The sequence below is a fragment of the Sturnus vulgaris genome, chromosome 11 (assembly GCF_052056855.1).
Source record: "Sturnus vulgaris isolate bStuVul1 chromosome 11, bStuVul1.hap1, whole genome shotgun sequence".
Classification (NCBI taxonomy): Eukaryota; Metazoa; Chordata; class Aves; order Passeriformes; family Sturnidae; genus Sturnus; species Sturnus vulgaris.
The window spans coordinates 10,896,108-10,915,010 of record NC_142253.1 but is presented as its reverse complement, the minus strand read 5'-3'; the positions used below and the strand labels follow the sequence as shown (position 1 = coordinate 10,915,010).

The window sequence follows — 18,903 nt, the reverse complement described above, 5'->3', positions numbered from 1 at the left end:
CCCTCCTCAATCTTTGCATGATGCCTGGTGGTTGCTTTGAGACCAAATTTTCCTCCTTCCCCTCACTGAGATTCTTGCCTCTGTTCAGGCTCTCACTTGCCTGCTTTTAGCAGCTGCAGAATTCAGAACCATAGCATGGGTTCCTTTCCCAGCTATTTTTGTCCATGTCCGTAGCTGATGTTGTTGAAGATGATCCTGACCGAAGTGCTGGGCAGTTGAACTCTCTCTAATAAACTTGGTAAGGCTGTGCCACAAGCACTTTAATCGACAGTGCATCCAGCAAATTATTCTGTTGGCTATCCTTACTTTCTTTAGGTGAGTTAAACGCGACCTCATGCTGGGTCTCACGTACAACAGATTTGTTCCTGTTTTCCTCTCCTGCTGCTGTTCCACTGCAGAGTGCTGCAGGCTAATAGTATCTGACGGGACTGCTTCCTATTGCCTGAAAAATGTTTAAATTTGCTACCTTGCTTTCTCTTTTTCCCAGTTTCTCTCATTCTGATCTCTCAGATCCAATCCCTTTGAGAAATCAGACAGTATGAAATATGGAAATTGCTTGGGTAGTAATTGGAGGAACGGTGAGACCTTTGAAGCCCAATGGAGATAACGCTTACATCTACTTATTCACATTATTTAATTTTTAATGGCAAATTTAATTAATGAAGCACAGGTCTTGTGGTTTCATGTGTGAATAAGTAACAGCAGGGAGCTATAAGTCATGAGGTCTGTTTACAGGCCAGAGAAAAAGGCACCATTAAAAGCTGAACTTTTCAATATAGGAAGGAGAAAAATGGATTTAATAGCATTGAAGTTTGACCACTCTGTAACAAGTAAGTAAACAAAAACATTAATGATAATTTGCCGGTAAAATGCATTTTGAAGTGGTTAGTCCTTCATGATTTCTCAGCTTAAATCTGTCTCCTAGGTCAAAGTTTGAAAAAGAAAAATCTGTTCTGTGTTTCTTTGGTATGTAACATAAATTCAGGCATCAGAGATAAAACGCTTAAATATAGTACCTTGAAGCCCAGGTTCTGAAAATCTTTATAAACCTTCCAATTAGCTGAGCTTCACACAACTTCAGAGATACAGGCAGCTGTTATCCCTCACTTGCAGATGGAAAATAGTGACTTGCCCAAGATTGCACAAGTGGCAGAACCACTAATAGAACTTGAGTTATATCTGTCCTTTCCTTTTTCCAACCACTGAACAGTATGTGTCGGCTCATCATGCGCAGGACCACGGCTGCATTTATGGGAAAATAAATGAAGAAGGGCAAGAATAGTATTCTATATAAAATGACCAAATTCGGGGAGAGACGAGATAGCAGCTCCAACTGGCCCTAAACGAATAGCTGTCCTCGCTTTCAATACCATTTTGTCACTTTTTTTTTTTGATTGATTATTGCATATTTTCTGCTTGTGCCTTTTCAGAGTAGGAGCCTTGCAGATGAGCTTCGGGCGAGGCAGTGGCCAGTGGAGTCCAGTGGCTCTGCCTAAAGCAGCTTTATCAGCGGTTTAGTGACATGAGACCTTGTAGTGCAGTCGCTGGGGGAGTGCAGCCATTCTCTCCTGCTGATTGTGCCTGGGAGGCTCCTCAGTGCAGCCCACAGGAGGAATTCATCCTCCACATTTAGCCACTGAACAGTTGTGAGCTAAAACTCTTTCTGTGCAAGTTCAGGAGAATTTAATGCAAACCTCTTAAGCCCTGCAGCAAGACACTCAAGACCCTGTTTGGCAGCACCTTAACTGAGACCTGATACGCCTCCCTATGTTGTTAGAAGGGAAACAGGCTGCATAATTTTCCTTTAAAGAATAAGTAACATAAGTAGAAGCACTGAAATGTAAAATGGATTTTCCAGTGCTAGCAGCCAATTTTGATACTTGCATGTCAGTAACTTACAAGATCCTTCACAGCAATTAATGAAAGAAGAGAACAAAATATGACCAAACTCAAAATAAGTCTGTGCTGGAAACGCCTTGTTTTTATGGTTACATGGAATAACCAAAGCTCATGGTTGGTTGGTAGTGACCTTTCCCCTCTCTTTCCCTTCCTTGGAATGAAGGATGTGTTGTGGCCTTGATGCATTTTGCTGAAAATAAAATCGACTCTTAAGTATTTCTGGTGTTCTTTGAACTGAATATTCTGTTTGTTGTTGGAAATTGTTATTAATTATAGAAGATGACTTTGTGACAAGATAAGATCTGAGACGCCTTTAATTTTTAGAGCTGAGCATTCTATTCTTTGTTTCAGAATGCAGAGATCTACAAGCTGACAACCGAGCAGTATCAGGAGGCAGCCACCAAGGCAGAGGAACGGATAAAGTGAGGAGCCATTTTTATTCTTTTCAGCAGTTCCAGTTGCATTTCATAACATTTTGTGTGTATCTTCTGCATGTTCCTGTAAACAGTGTGAAGTTACCTCCTGTCAGGTACTGAGGGGGCTGAGGAGGTGCAAGCTAGCATTCTCTCTGTGTCAAGCTTGACAGAGTTTAGTATAAAGTTGATAGATATTGCAAGGAAGGATGAGGGAGAAGAGAAGGACTTTAAAAATTAAGATTAAATAGAAATATTTACTCGGGTTTTCAAAATAGCAATGGAACGTGTTTAATCTGTTCCAACTTGGACCCATTGTATTTAACCTACACACTGCAGCATTGGGCTGGGTGTAGGAAGAATGGCACCACTTCTAAAGTTTTCATTGTCCAGGGGAAAAAACAGGCAAACAGTCTAAATCTTATCCCTGTTGGTTTCAAACTAGAGTTGTAATTTTCATTAATGCTTTTTTAGAATTATTGCAATCATTTTTCTGGTCTTTTTTATTGGTCTTTGCACAATAAGTGGGCCTTTAATGTTGCCTTTTTACCGTGAGCATGTATAGTATTTAAATTATATTTGTATTTGCCAGTAGAGTTATATAACTTATTGTTCCACATGCACTAACAGCTGCCCAAGAAAAAATATTTTCTATAATTCTTTAATATTAATGAGGCTAAAGCAATTACGCTGTCAAGAGCAGCACTCGGATCTCAGTTGGGTAAACAGTTGGCCAACATGCAATAAACTGGAGTAGCAGCATATGTAGTCCAGTTGGGTCCAATCCAGACTCTACAATACTTAATTGCATAAATAGATAATATAGTAATGATGAATATGTTAGTGGGGTGTGCAGTATATTGTGTTGTCTTTATTTAAAATTATGTTTGACTGCCAAAGCGTCACATAACCTGTTGTAATTTCACATTTTTGTTTGGACAGTCAGGCAATAAATTGCTAAAGAAGCCAAAACAAAGCAGCTAACACATTGCTTGCATTTCCATCCCATTTTCCATAGCAGAATTCTAAATTATCTTTTAAAATAAAATTTAAAAAACTGATAGAACAAAACGTTCTTATAGTCTTTGATCAATGGAATCTTTTCTTGGATTTGCTTCTGCAAATGTGTGATCAATTGTCATGATCTTGTGTAGTGGTGATTTATCCTCGTGGCTTGGTAAAGGAAGTGACTGGGACCTTGGGATTATGTTCTTCACTTACTGTTGCAGACTATAACTACCTTATGTTTTATAGGTAGTCTGAAGGTTGGTTCCTGATGTTTCTGTTTCCTTTGGTTTGTTCTGTTTCTTGTGGAAACGAAGACTGGTAATGTAGGAAACTCAGGAATGCAACCATTTCTTGCAAAGGTTAGTGGTAGAGACCAGCACAAATGCTAATGAATTCTTTCTTTCAAGACTCAGAGAGTGTGTGATCTCTTAAGGGTTTCTTCCCCTTTTCTTTGAGCCTTTATCATCTAACAGTCCCTGGCTTCTGGCCTTATTGTACAGTGCTCTTCTATTTGATGGCAATATGAACTTGAGCCATTATAACGAGACAGATTCCTTGGGCTGTCTTCTTTGCAGCAAAAAGAGACATGTGCCCTAATGTGATTTTTGTGTGAAGAAATCATGTGTCTGGGGGTGTCTTGAAAAGGGACAAGATGAGTGGCACGAGTGAAACTGAGGATGAAGACGAATATCATGCATTCTAGTTCTTTACAGCAGAAATAGCCAGGGTTGTGCTGAGCTGAGCATTGGAGTTTCTTAATCTGGGACTGATAATGCCCTTTGATAATTGTACATGTAGGAAGAAGCATTGCTTTCCCCCATCAGCCTGCAGTGTGTCACTTCCATCAGCATGCAGTGACCCTTTTCATATTCTTGCTTTGTGTACAACACACTGCACAAATACTCCTAAAGTGTTCTTGTGCCTCACACCTGGGTTGTGATACGGCTGGACAGCATCAGGGGAAGGTTCCTTCCTACACTGGCATCCATGCTCAATTGGTAGGACTTGAAGTCTGTGTGTTGTGAGGTTCTCTTGCTAGGCATCCTACATTCAGGTCTTTCTGCAGCTTGTTTATGGTAATAACCTACAAAATCCTGTGACTTCAGTGGAAAGAATAGTTTGATCATCCTGATTTGCACTTTCACATTAAACATACAAGGACAGTAGGTGCTAAGATAGGTTAGACTGATCTATGCAGATCTCGTTCTTTGGTTTGCAGGAATAAACTGCCACTCCCGCAAAATTATGTGAAATGGAATATTAGCCAAAGTATGAAGTACAGGTCTGCCTGTTTCCAGTGCTGGACTATGGTATCTCCTTAAGGAAAGGAATCCAGGAGTAGCACTTTGTCCACCTGCAGAGAGTCCATATCCTTCACCATTGTGTCTCTTCCTGAGCTTCTGTTATCCCTGTTACACAGTGAACACCTGCCCCTGGCACTTGAGCCTTGTATTTGTTCTCTTCTGCCACTTGTATCAGCAGAGCTGATGGAGGAAAAGGGAAATAGGGCCGGGGCTCTTTCCACAGTGACTACCCTGTTTTTCAAAGTTCATGTCAAAGCAAAAAGAAGAAATATCTGAAACAAAATCCCAGTGTTTTCTTGGCATTTAATGACTTTTGTAATTCTTTTATCAACGCTTACAGCTCTGCACAAGTGGTCAAGCATTGCATGGACTGTTTCCACTCCTTAGTGATTTTCAAGCATTGCAGGATTTAGGAATATTGTACACCTTTCCACCAGTGTCCCTTCACAGCATGCCTGCAAAGTAGGCAAGTGAACCTTCCTATCTCCCTTTGTATATAAACAGAAGTGAAGTACTTAGTGCTGAGCTTCATATTAAATCAATGACACAGTCATTAGCTCTTGCTTTCCACTTCAAGGTATGATGCCTGCATGGCCTGACTTGTGCAATGGACTTTGTTCCTCATCTCTTCACCTGAAGCCAGCCTGCTCTCATCTGCACATATCTCCTATCAGAGTGTCTCCTTCTCCTTTGTTCTGGGCTCTGTCCAACCTGTTTTATTTCCTCCCAGGAAAAAAATCCTAGCAACAAGATACCACTGAGCACAGCTTTCAGCACCTTAAGCAACTTGCCCTTGTTGCTTGCATGCTGTGGTGATTTGGACAGTTGCCACGGACATATTGTCTCAACTATGTTGTTATAATTGGTGCATTATTATTTTTCTCATTTGTTAACCAACAGAATTAAAGTCAGGGGACCTAGAACTTCCCCCTGCCTTCTTTCCCTGTTTAGCAAACTGTGCACATCAGTAACCACCCACAAAGGAAGCAGCGTGTAAATAAAAAGCCAGTGCTCCCCACCCTTCCCTTCGTTCCACATCCTTTTCTCAGTGCTCATAGAGCCATGACTCAGACTGGGTTTAGAGAAGACAACTTGCTAATCCCCTCCCTGCTACAGAGAATAAAATGGCATTTCATTCCAAGCTCTATTAATGCACTCGCTCCAGGGATAAAGCAGCACTCCCAAAAGGCAGTGGCCAAATTTTCTTTCTGTTGCGTTGTCTTTGTCTTCTTTTGAGTGTTACATTTAGATTAGCTTCTGAGGATTAAATGTTATTACAGTCCCTGAATCTGTTAAGGGGACAGAAAAAAACATCAGTAAAGAGGTTATGGCTTAGTGCAGCACTCTAGATTTATCCTCAAAATGCCGGTTTGGTTTTTTTGTTGTTGTTGTTTTGAGGGGTTTTTTTGTGATCTATTTTCTTTTGTGAGTGTTGACTTATCACTTTTAAAAAAAAAATATTTATTTTTGTAGTTGTTGCTTTTGGATGCAAGAATTAGTCTGGGTGGGGATATGACTCCAAAAGGTAAAGCTGCAGGAGTTGGGTGAGGGGATTAAGAAGCTGTTAAAAGATAAAATTATTCTGAAGCTGAGTTTCCCTCTGAGATCTCCCTATAGTTTTCAGAACTGTTTTTGAAGCTGCTTACTGATGTCTCTGTTGCTTTGCATATTATTCTGAGAGGACTGCATATACTTTGTGTTGTTATCAAGGAGTGCATAAAGAATGGCAGTATCTTATTCTGGTGGAGATCAGCCGTGAATCCAAGGCAGCTTTCCAATGGAGAAACTGCCAAAGAGATTTACTCCATATAGGATTTACTATGTAAGACTTTCATTTAATGGTCCTAAGATCTTTAAACTTTATGGACATGAGTATTTAAGGTGGTTATGTTAGAGAAACTAGCAAGTAGTATCCTCCTGGCTGAATGTGGAGTAGGAAACCACACTGACCCAGTGAGGGTAGGAGAAGAAAGTTCATAGATGGATTGTCTGCTGGAAACAGGGAATGTATGGCTTGCTTTTGGTATTCATGGAAATGAAGATTTTATTGAATTGCACAAGATTTTATGAGGCTGATGGCCCCTCAGTTAAAATGGCAAGATTAACTGGCACCTTTTTTTGTTTCTATGTGTAGATCTGGAAAGTTTATGAAATGGTTATGTGGTGATACTTCAGTTTGTTAATCTTGAAGTCTACTATGAGGCCTTGGATATTTCAACAGAAGACTGTGCCCAGGAGACAAGGTCTGAAACAGTGATTATATGGACAGTTGTGAAGCCAAAGGAGAAGGGTAAAGACATCATAGTTTTCAAACAAAATTGCTCTGAGATTTTTCCTATCATTAGATTAGATAAATGATTAATTTAGTGTTGAAATTAAGAGCCTCTCCAACAGAGGTTTAAGAGTTTTCAGGTATAAGAGATTGATTCTTTCTGAAAGCTCATCCATAGCCTTACCTCAGCATAGTGCTTTTGTGCCCTGCGATGATAATATCTTCACCAAAACTATTTGACATTGTCCCAGTCCTTTTCTTCCCTTGGTGCTTGGTTGGTGCTAGTTGTTCCTTCTGTCTGCACTGAGTCTGTTTCATAATCTTTAAATAAAGAGATGGGTTATTAGTCAAAGCTTTTCTGTTTCTCACTTTTATAAAGTTGCTCTTAGTAGGAAATTAAAATATTCTCTAAGAGATTATAATGCATGAGTTTTCTCAAATTTATTTCAGAAGAGGGTAAAGGTATATGGGTGAATTTTGTGTCATTTTACATGGATGGTGTGCATTTTACTGAAAGAAAAAGTTTATGATCATTTTCACTTCTGCTTCACAAAGTTATTCATTCATTACCTTAGCATGTAAACATTTTCCTTATGAATTCTGGAAGGCCTATTGTTAAGCAACTACTTGTACCAGTGCATTGATTTCCTAGCAATATATATTCCCCTACTGCTTTAGGAATATGGTATGTGGAAACAGAAGTTGAATATGTGCAGTGAATTTCCATAAATTTTCCAATTGGGCCAGATTATTCTTTTTTTGAACCAAATTTTAAATCTTGAAAATTTATTAGATTGTGTGCTTTGCATTGTCTTTCTGAAGTTCAGTTCTTGGGGATTACTAAGATGCTGCTTCTAAATAAGATTTTTATTTTGGCCAGTTAATAAAGTGAATAACATTTAATCTGATGTTCACAGTATGGTGTTTCCTCTCATGCGTGATGAGAGATGAGTCCAATGACCTGAGACTGCAGTTCTGTTAGTGCTGAAAAACTGGTGTCTCTTCAAAATTGCAGGAACATTTCTTCACTGCTATGTTGGTAGAACTTGGGCATTTATAAAATAAGATCTGAATAGCAAGGACTCGACTGGAAAAGGAAGAGGTGCCAAAAACTCCATGTAGTCTGTTAGGGATGTTTCTGTTGCTATCGATTTTTACACGAAAAGCACTTGTTTTCTGTAGTAATGTTGCCTTTATAAAGCCCTTAGATCAGGGTTTGTTGGCAGGCCAAATCCAGATTGTTTTCAAAAGCACAGATATTTGTGCAGCTGTTAAAACAAACCTCAGTCATACTTTGTGCATCAGAAGACATGAAATATTTCAGTTCACAGCTCTTTATTGTGGAGAATGCAGTGAAAATAAAATCAGATCTCTGCCCTCACATTGGGAATTGCATATTCCAACGTGTATCATGGTAAAAGCAAGGTTTCTCCAGATTTCATAGTATCTTATTGTGTATTTATAAATAATGGCAAATCCACACCAAAATCCAGAACTTTTTGTCCCTTTGGTCTTCCCCTTCCCTTGGCTTGAGTTAGGAAAGGTGTCATGAATATAAATGAATGACCCAGCTTAGCCTATTCCTGCTGTGCTTTTCTGCCTCCGTCTTCAGTGTGTGTGTGGCATAATGTGCTGGTGGTAATGGCATGGGGCTGATCTGTGAGGACTGAGGTTAAAGTTGTCTGGGGAAGCTTTCCAGAAAGAGTGGTGAATTAAAGATGTCAGAAGCAATAATGCCTGAGAAACCACTTGTTACCAGCGATTTAATGACTTGTTTGCTAATTAGCAGCCTGAGGCAAAGTTGAGGTAACACTCTTAACAATCTGGTCATTAATTCAGTTGCAACTGATTTCAAGGGCAATGTTGCTATTTTGAACAGTAATTGTATTCCTGATTCTGGATTATACACGCTGTGTCCTTAGTGTTGAGTCAGTCTCCTCCTGAAGTCTTGGAGGGGTGGTAGAAGACACCAGAGGCAAGTACCAGCAGGGGAAATGTGAGGAAATAGTTTGTAATGTAGGTCAGAACTTCTATATTTTTGTCTTCTGAGGAAATAAGGACTGTGGCAGGACTGCTGTGGACACCTTGCATCATGGTGATGCATCTGCACAGGGGAGGTTGGTGGTGTTTAATGCTGATGACTGTTTGAAGTCCTTTTCTCCCTTATAGAAGAGAAAATCTCTGCCATAAAATCGGGCTTCAGTAACTTTAATTTATTATTTATTTGTTTGTGTGATTTTGATCATTCATGAAGTTACTCTGATAAAATGGTTTTCTAGGCTAGGGGATACTCAACCTATTATGAGAGAACCCTGCTGGGTTTGATTCTTTCTATACTTGTATTTTTCTTGTTAATCCTGGCAGTGTCTCTTAGTTGCATGTCTGGCACATACATACATATATATATATATATATATATATATATATATATATATATATATATATATATATATACACACCATACCAACTACAATTCAAACTATTTGACCCAAAACCCTGGTATTTGGAAGGCAGAAGCACTTGTTCAGGGATGAATATTGTTTCCTTGGAGAGAGCTGGTCAGTGTTGTGCTGACTGCAAGGGCCACCAGCAGCACACTGGAGCAGCATCAGGAGCCACAGGCTCACTTGCCCGAGATAATTCAGGTGCTCTTCTCCAGACTTGGTACCATGTTATCTAAATTGTTTTCTATAAAGTTTTTTCCTGAGGACTTATTGAGTTTGCAATATTTACTTAAAAACAAAAACAAAGAAAACCCCCCAACCTCCCCCCAAAAACGGACTTTCAAAACTTTTTATGTATGCCTGCTTTGAAAGCACCATTATTGATGTTCTCTGAGGGATGAGTAGCTGCTTAATGGGGATCTTTGCTGAGTCAGTATTCAGAATTGCACAGCTGGGTAAAAGGGGGCACTGTGGTTTTAAAGATTAGAAAATATGGGCAGAAGCAAGGGGATTTTTTTAAGAAGGTGTGTGTTTAGCTTCAGATCCCACCTGAACTTTAGCACCAGCAGCTTCAATCTCCTCTCTAAATTTGTTTTGGTATCTTTAGCAGGATATACCACTGGGTCAGTGCAGAATATATGAATGGACTAAAATTTTTGTCCATCTCTCTGTGTAGCATGAAGTAAACTATAGGAGCCTAGTGCAGTGCTCAGTGGCATTTTGGAAAAGTAACTGCTGTTCAAATGGGTAGTCAGGGTTTTCTTTTAAAAAAAGAACATTTCATTTGCAGAGTGACATTATTATAAGATCATCTCACATAGGAGAAATTTACTGAGCCTTCTGTCCCTCATTTAGAAAACTTTCTGGGAAGGTATTTAATAGACCAACAGTTCCCCAACTAATTCCCAAACAGTATAGCACTGTCACAACCCGTATATTCTTAGGGCTTGTGCTGTGCATCTTCCACAGACTGCATGCCTTCCCTTCCTGACCCGAGATCTTAACCAGTTTTTAGATGATGTTTTTATCTGGAGAAAGAAAATCCCTATTCGGGTCACTTGTTGGGCTGTGTGTTGTTTTCAGATTCAGTTATTGCTTGCTATATTGCTTTTCTGCCTTGTGGGAGCTGAGCCAGCTTCCTTTCTGATTCAGAGAACTCCTTCCAGCAACAAGATTCTGACTCATTCTTGCTTGGCTTCCAGAGACTGTTTTGCTGCTAACTTTAGGCTCTTCATCTTTGCTAGTCAACTTTTAGTAGCTTGGCATCTTTGGGAAAAAATGGTGCATGGCTTTGTGGGCAGGAGATTCAGTTCTCTTAACTTCTGTATCTCTTGGCAAGTGAAGGAAGAGGCAGTAGTTTTCCTTTTATCTTCCAAACTGACAGTTTCTCATAGCTCAGTATTCTACCATCATAATCAGTAAAGAATTTACATCCAAATGTATGTTGGAATTATCCACTTGTGGGGAAAAGTCTCTCATTATTCTAAACCACTTGCCATCTGCCATGCAGAATGCTAATCGGGGTGATTAGTTATTGCATTTGCAGGTTCAGTAGGATGAGAATTTTATTTTATATGGTTTAGTACAGTTTTTTGCTTATTGCTACCCTTCTGCTCCCCCAGAGACCCAGTGCCCACAGCCCCAGTGCCTGCAGCTTATGGATTCTAAGGAAGCCAGTTAAATCTGGTTGAAACTGCACTTGGCAAAACACAATGAAGTATGAGTCAAAGTCTTTCAGGATGACCCATTGATCAAATGGGAAATGACCACTTGTGTGTGAGGATAAACCATGTGGGAGGACAGGGGAGTTTGTGGTACACTGGAGTAAGTCACATAGAGAGCTGGAGCAAGCATAGCATGGGTCACACAATCTATTTGCTTCAATTTCATGACTGAAATGAAGTTGTTGTTGATTCCCAAAATTAGATGTTGTTACAGAAAGCTGCTAGATTTTAGTCACTTTCGACATCAATCTGTGTGTTTTAGAGTTTGGTTTTTTTGAGGTTTTTTTTTCATTTGATGAATGAAATGTGGTTGGGGCAGGCTGTTTCTACTGAATGCAGTACAGTGACACAGCAAGTGGCTGACACTTGAGACTTGGACTTTTGTGGCAACTTTTGTTCTCAGTGATAGAATCTAATTACTTACACAGAAGAAGATTTCAGAACAGCTTCTGTGTATCTGTGATCAGAAGGAAAGGAGGTATCTGTCCTGGGAAGAACAAGGGTGCAGTGAGTGCATGAACTCCAGTGGGGAATTTGGTGGCAGTTTCAAACAAGCTGTCAAAACAGGAATTGAGATTGGGAAGTACTTGAGTGACAAATTTTGTAGGATCACAGAGTCACCCAGAAACTCACAGTACTTTGAAATAGTCAGTAATTTGGCACTCCATGAACAATGTATGGAAAAATAAAATCAGGTGACCTGTTATTGAAATGCAGCTGTCAAGGGGGAGAAAGAGAGGAAATACTGCAGGTGTGCAGGAGTGTGCTGCTGACAGTGTGACAAGGCATGTGAGAAGGATTTAGACAGGAATACAGTGGCTTCAGCTGAAATTTGGAGGTAGCACCCCTGTTCTTCTGAAAATTGTCATGAGGTTTCACCTTTTCTTTTAGTCTGTCCTATCTTGCTTTGAAGTGTGTTACTTCTGCAAGCTTTCTATTTCACCTGGATCAGTGGCAAAGCCTGATGAGCAGTGTTTTGAATACTTGAGGCTGATCAGAAATACTTCCTTCCTGATCATATTAGTTTAGCCTCATGAAACATGCAGTTTGTTTACACTGTGCTAGGTTATGTAGCTTAAACATTACTGATTTTTAGTAGACATTTGGATAATCTATTAATCTTCTTTCATCTCTTATTCCCCTTGCCACGCAGCTGCAGCACAGCTCTTACCTCTTCCATTCAAACTCGTCATCAAGCTGATGTGCAGGACCAGGGAATCCCATGGCTTGTAGTGAGGGCACAGTGTTTGCTTTGTGATAGTGCAGCATCCTGCAGTCTATGCTGAAAGTTAGCTTGCCTGGCTGTTTGTTCTGTGCTGATGAGTTTGTTATATGTGAATGAAATGCTTCAATTGTGTTTAATTTTCTGCTGTAAATGTCAAGGATTCAATAATGAGATAGAATGAAACCTTTCTATGTGCTGTGTGTTGCATCTGTCTGGAGTAATTTTTTCTGACATGTTAGAGAAACCATCAGAGCCAATTGCTACCCAAGGGAAGATGCAGTTTTACAGGTCAGTTAACCACCTATTGGGTTTTATGTACGTACAGTGCAGCCTGGCAGCACACCACATTTATGTGACCAAAGCATCACTGAGCTTAGTCTGAAAGATGTGTAATGGACCCTGGATATAGAAACATACTAAGCAGCTATACCACGTGTCTGATTCTTTCCCAACATGCAGAAACTGCTGCTGTGTGCCCTGGGATTTACTGGCAGTGCTGCCAGTGCATCTCATTGCTGGTGTCTAGGACTGTCTGTGCTGTAGTGACACTGGTGACTAATGTGGTTTGCTCAAGTTGGCTCAGACACTGGTCTTAGTCAAATAATGCAGCAGAAAGCAGCTAACCCAGTCACTGGATTTTGTAGCCCACCAGAAATTCCAGGTTGCTGGCCCATTTGGGTTGCTGCTTGCAGCTGTGTGCTGGAACCATCTACTTTTAAGTTTGCTTATATGAGGGACCCTGTGTGCCTTTGTTTATCAGTTTCTGAGCAAAGGTGTCCAAGTGTCTGAGTTTAGAAACCATCAGCCTCTGTCTTGAGTTTTTTGTTCAGCTCGAATGGTTTCCCAGAGCAAAACCTAAAAAGAAGATCTTGCTCTTAATTCCATCTGGAATTGCTGTTCTTCCCAGTAAAGCTAAGTGATGGTGTGTTACTCACTGTGGAGTTACTGGTTTTGCACTAGGTAAAGAGTTCCAATTCCTGAAGCATTTAAGTTGTATCTTTGCTTGGGTAGTCTGATCTTCAGCTGGGTGGAAGGACCAGCAAATGCATAGACCTCTTCCAGCTTTCCCTTGCTTTCCAATACTGAGTCTGTAATTCTTTCAAAAAGGGAACCTGTCAGCAGCACCTAAGTAGTAGCTGTAGTGCTGTTTGAAACCTTCTGTCTCTGAGCCTGTATCCTGATGATACATCCTTAATTGCTTTTTGCAGTGAGTTTGGGTGTTTGTCTTCAGAAACTGTGTTGCTTCTTGATTAACTGATGGACATCTAGACCAGCACTTTTCTTACTAGTGCAGTGCTTATGATAGAAATTCTCAAAGAAACTTGCTTTAACCTCCCAGACACTTCATACTTCTTCATGGGGTTTATATCCATGTAGGAATGAATTTGCCAAGATAAATGAATGCAGTGATTGACTGAAGCAGCTGTTACCTGCTGCTATTGAACAGTTAGGAGAGGGTTAAGAAGAAAACCTCTTCTGAGCCACTAGATTGGCCCTGACTAAGATGAATGTCTAATTCACTCCCAGCGTCCTTACTGCTGCCAGTAATAAAAAGCTTGCTTCACATATTCACCCCACTGCAGACGTTTCTCTTAAATTAAATATCAAGAGGACATATAATAGCACGATTCCATGCCAAGCCAATATTATCAGATTGATGTCAGCAGTGATAATAGAAGAAGGATAAGTTGATGAGATTTCATTTATTAAATAAAGTAAAGGGAATATGCAGTGATAGAAAGGATTTGGTAACTCTCGGTGTCAAAATGCAGCAAGATTGTGCTCATTCTGTCTTACCTCAAGGGATAGTAGGGAGAAGAATGCCCTTTGTTTCATTTTAAGAAAACCTCTCCCTTCTTTTCCAGACAAAGATTTAAATCCCTCCATGGGAGAGGGAGAGAAAGTTCTGAAATCATGTATTTCATGTGTATGTAGCCTTCCTGCCCATTGCACAGTGGCAAGGCAAAGGTTTCTTTCCTCTCTGTTATAGGGGAGGCACTGCTAATGAATCTTATTTCTAAATCCATCTTTTCCTTTTTCCAACCTGTCATCCTTTCTCCTTTTCTCCTCCTTTAAACAGATGACTGTATGTTACTGATTTAATCTTTCATATTCTGTATGTCCTGCATGTATTTATTTCCAAGGTATTGTCAGAGCTTGTCTTCTGTACTTCCTTCTGCAGATATTGTACTATCACTTCCCAGCCCAGCCTTTCTCTCCTGCCTTTTTCCAGCTGCTGTAAATGTGCCTCTTACACCTGTTTTGATAATAGTTATAACAGTTGCAACATACTTTATTTTAGGCAGAGGCCAACTGTCTATCTCATTTGGTGGTGACATGTGCTTAAAACTTTCACCCACTTTTGGAGAAAGGTCAAAGCACAAAAGTCTTCTGCTAGCTGTATATACAAACCTCATCACTTTTCCACCTTTTCCTTCTCTCTCATATGAGAAATAATAGCAAAAACCCTCATGACACATGAGGAGCAGTGTGGTCGGGTATCCAGAAGACAAATTTTTCTAAAGATTAGTTAATGCCAACAGCCTTGAGCTAGGCTAAGAGTGAAGGGAGATATCTGAGGAAAGTCCACCTCCTTTGGAACTCAACGCACAATGTCATTGCATTCTACAGATGTGTTTGTATTTGGATGCTGCTGCTTTAGTTCCTTTTTGTCTCAGATATGTACAAGGAAAGCCAGACACCCGTAAGGTGCAGCTGTTGTATGTGTATAGGGCTGCAGTTCCCCCAGTGTGGAAATGTTGCAGCCTGAAGCTGAGACAATGTGAGCAGGAGAGTGGCACCCCCTTGATTCAGACTGGGCAGGCATTGTGATTGCTGTGCAGGGAGGAAAACATCTCAGGCAGCTCTTCACCAGAGCACTTCAGGTGCCTCTTTCCAGTCCAGATGGGTACCAGAACTAATCTGCTGGATGTGGATAACTTGTGTACTCCCAGATTCCACAGTAACTTGTATTGATAATTACCTAAGCCAGCTTTGATTAGCGTCTCTAAATCTGTTTTGGGAAGCTGGTGCAATTGATGCATAACCACAGCTTGAGGTTTTATTTTGAAGAAATAAAGGAGAATAATCTTGTTATGATTTTGGGTACACAGTACCAAATAAATCCTCCCTGTGTTGTGGGAAGTGGTGTGTAGGAATGCTGGTTTAAATACTTGCTGGGCAATGCATACTGGTCTGTGCTGATTGATCCTCTGCCTCTGGTAGGCTTTAGCCAACAATACTCTTTTTTGTGGCTTCTTGCTCACCACTGTGTGGCTTTTAAATAGCCCTGTGTGCTGAGCACCAAGGGGTCTGTTAAGGAAGAGGGCCACCGACTTTGCAGCACTGTCTGAGCCCACAGGTGGGTCCTAACTTCATATTTATTCTAGGCAGTGAAGACTGATGCAATAGGAAGGACAGTGATATAAAGCAAAACACAATTTCTGTAGCTCTACCTGCTGACAATGACAACCCTTAAATATCTCTGTGATGTTTGTACCATATTGTTCAGTTCAGATGAATACAAACTGGTTTGTGGTATGCTGTACCTTTTAGCTCTTCCAGGTTTCTATATGAAAATTACAAAATGCCCTTCAGTTTAACATCACTGAGTTTAAAAAAACTAATTTTAAAAGTCTTAACTTTTTCAATGAATTGAGGGATTTGGTGGTATTTCCTGACCTGGTATTGTTTGGTATCATTTCTACAGTCTCACTGATTTGATTAGAGTGATATTAAAGTTAGTGACAAAGCAAAATGCCAACATTATGAGTTTCTGAAGCTCTCTCTAGGTTCTTTTCTATCCCAAAATTTGAAGATTTTTTTAGAATATGGATTTTAGAGGCTTTAAAGGTGATTTGCTATATAACATAGAAATTAGAAATGAACACTAGTCCTTAGGGACTGTGCATGGAATAAGTTTCTTCTAAAAGCTGTAAGATTAGTGAAGAGGTAGAAAAAGAAGTCTGTATAGTATCTTTGTTGGTTTCTGATCCAAATCTCAGTGTTGTAGAGTGTGGCTGTCATACTGATAAATTCCTACTCTGTCAATGTATGTTGACATTAAGACTGAGGACTGAAGAAGTATCAGTTAGAGTATATCTCAACCAAATTATTGTGAGAGTGCACCCAGGTTGCTGATATAGAAAAGACAAAATTGTTCTTTTGGTCCTTCCACTTCTTTCCTGAGCACCTTACACAGATGTGCATGATTTGGAAACTCGTATCTGAGCTCTCCAAACGCTTTTAGAAGATCTTGCTTTAAGATTTCCTGTTTCTTAGAAATCTGCTTCATCTGAGACACTGTGACATGCCCAGAGACAGGTCATGTTTTCCCTCTCTCTGGCTTGCTATGAAGCCCTTTTGCTGAATGAATGCCTGTTGTTACTGTGGAAATGAATACATCATAGCATGGTATTAATATCTGCCTGTAGCATCAAGTGCTTTGGAATGAAGAGGTGTGTTTGATATTTGGGCACAGATCTCGAAGCATATTGGGGCAGGAAATGCAAGGAATTAAATGGATTTATGGTTTAGGAGATGACATCTGAGGATTGCTACACCTAAGCATATGTTCTCTTATTCTCTGATAAAACATACCATGGCCATGGTGCTGTGAATGCCTGCAATTTGTGTCTGCCTGTCTGTGCAGCTGATGTCACTGTTGTTACTGTGTTTGTGCCATTGTTTCTGGGATTGTTTTACAACGACCTTCCCCTTTATTGGTACTGTTGCTGATGATGTGCCATATGTACACATGCACATTAGAGTAAAAGAACATCATCCTTAATTGTTCTTGGGTAGCTGTCAATGCCATTTACAGAGTATGAGTACTAATTTATGCAGAAATACAAAGAAACAGATATCTGGTCTTGCTATTATTCTGGGTTTTTTCTAGTAACTAGGAGAATTGCAGTGCTTCCAACCATGCTGGATTTCTTTTAGTGTTTAAATAGATGAGAATTCAATAGATGGAGGTGGCTTATTCAACAAGTCTGTTCAGTTCCTTGTCAGACTGTTACAGATCTAGTGCAGGCCCAGCCAGGATTCTTGAGTTCTGCCAAAGATTCCCAGTGTGAGTTGAGAAAATCATTGAAACTCTTGGACTTGGGGAATTTTTTCCTCCTGACTGCAGAGGAGAGATGATGTTTTATGTAAGGGTGAAAGAGCCTTCTACACCAGCTAAGAAAAATGATGTTACTTCTTTCTGCTAAGTACCCTGGATTTTTCAACTGAAAGACACTGTTGGTCATTTGACCCACTTTGGTGATTGCTGCTCCCACCAGTTTCTCTATTAGTACTACATGACTCCAGCATAAAATTAATATCTGTATTGCTAGCCAAGTGGTAGTAAGTGGTTGAAAACTCCTCTTCACATATCATTCTGTGCTTGTTTTCCCTGCAGGAGGAGGAACGCTGATCCTATCTGTGCAAACCTGCAGTCTGAAATTCTGAAGTGCTTCCGAGAAAACAAACATGAAGTGCTCAATTGCTCGGAGCTGGCGAAGGAATATCAGCGCTGTGTTAGTGCAGCTCAGAAGGTAACAAAAGCTTCTCTGTTGTACTGGCTGGCCTTGCTGTCTTGTTTTGCATGGTGCTTTCTTCTGAGAAGTGTTTTTGAGAGCTGTGGTATCTGTTAGTCAAATTGCAATCTTCATAGGAGACAAATCTTCCTTGGGATTAATTTTCCCACATTCATTCCACCTTTCCCAGTCACACTGTGGTATGTCCCACCTTCACTCCTGTCTGTGGGTCCTATTGTACTGAGCTGCCACCAAAACAGTAGAACCAATGCTCCCAGGCTTCAAAGTCAGTCAATGATTTTCCCTAGTTTTACCTGCAAACAGTATGTAAATCCATTTTGGCAATGTTTGTCACATTTTCAACAGGCTCTAAACATCTCCTGTTTTAGGACTCTTCAGTTGGAGGTTTTGCTTCTTTTCATTCTAGCATGGGGAAAGGTTCTGTGCTGGGCAAAACTGCTGTCTGTTAAGAAAATTCCACACTCCTAAAACTCTTCATCTTGTGTGGGAGGCCAGGAAGCCTTATGGCTCTTCCTTCTGAGATGCAGAGTCCCAATAGGTTCTGTTGATGCCTTAGGACAGTGGCTGCTCAATACCTTGGAAGAATTTCTGACTATTGAAATAAGTGAAGGGGAAAAGAAAATGAAGTATTTGGACATTGCAACTAGGATATGGTCCTGGGCCATGCGAGAATTCGGTGGGTCAGGTGTCCCCCAAGGGCAGACTTTTCTGTTTTGTTTTTTTGGGGTTTTTTTGTTGGTAGAAAATTCTCCAAAAGGTGCTAAGAATATAGTAAAGAGGATGTATGGAAAAGGATGGTAATAGAAAATTGAGACTTCTCTCATGGGATTGCTTAAGCAAAGGGTGGGGGAGAGGTGGATATTTCATGGAAGCAGGCTTTCTCTGCATTAGCATTGTGAGAGGAAGCTGTATGCCTGATTTAAGTATAACATGAAACAAGCTGCCAGCCGGCTCCCAGAAGAAGCCCGACAGAAGGAGATGGGAAAATTGTCAGGATATATTAGACCAAATGTTGTTGCTAGTCCTAGTGGAATTTTTTTCCTTCCTGTTTACAAAGAAGGTCTTTGTATG

General features: G+C 40.2%; 1 protein-coding gene across 6 annotated transcripts in view; it reads left to right on the top strand.

Moving 5' to 3' along the window:
- CHCHD6 (coiled-coil-helix-coiled-coil-helix domain containing 6) overlaps window positions 1-18,903 on the top strand; it is a 109,020-nt gene that overhangs the window by 54,664 nt on the left and 35,453 nt on the right. For all 6 annotated transcript variants that reach the window (XR_015806050.1, XR_015806049.1, XR_015806048.1 and 3 more), the window contains 2 exons: window positions 2,251-2,321; window positions 17,694-17,829. Coding sequence is in view for 3 of the 6 variants with exons in the window: in XM_014871957.2 (XP_014727443.1) it covers window positions 2,251-2,321; window positions 17,694-17,829 (207 nt within the window). In the remaining 3 variants the exon portion in view is untranslated. The remainder of the gene's footprint in view (window positions 1-2,250; window positions 2,322-17,693; window positions 17,830-18,903) is intronic.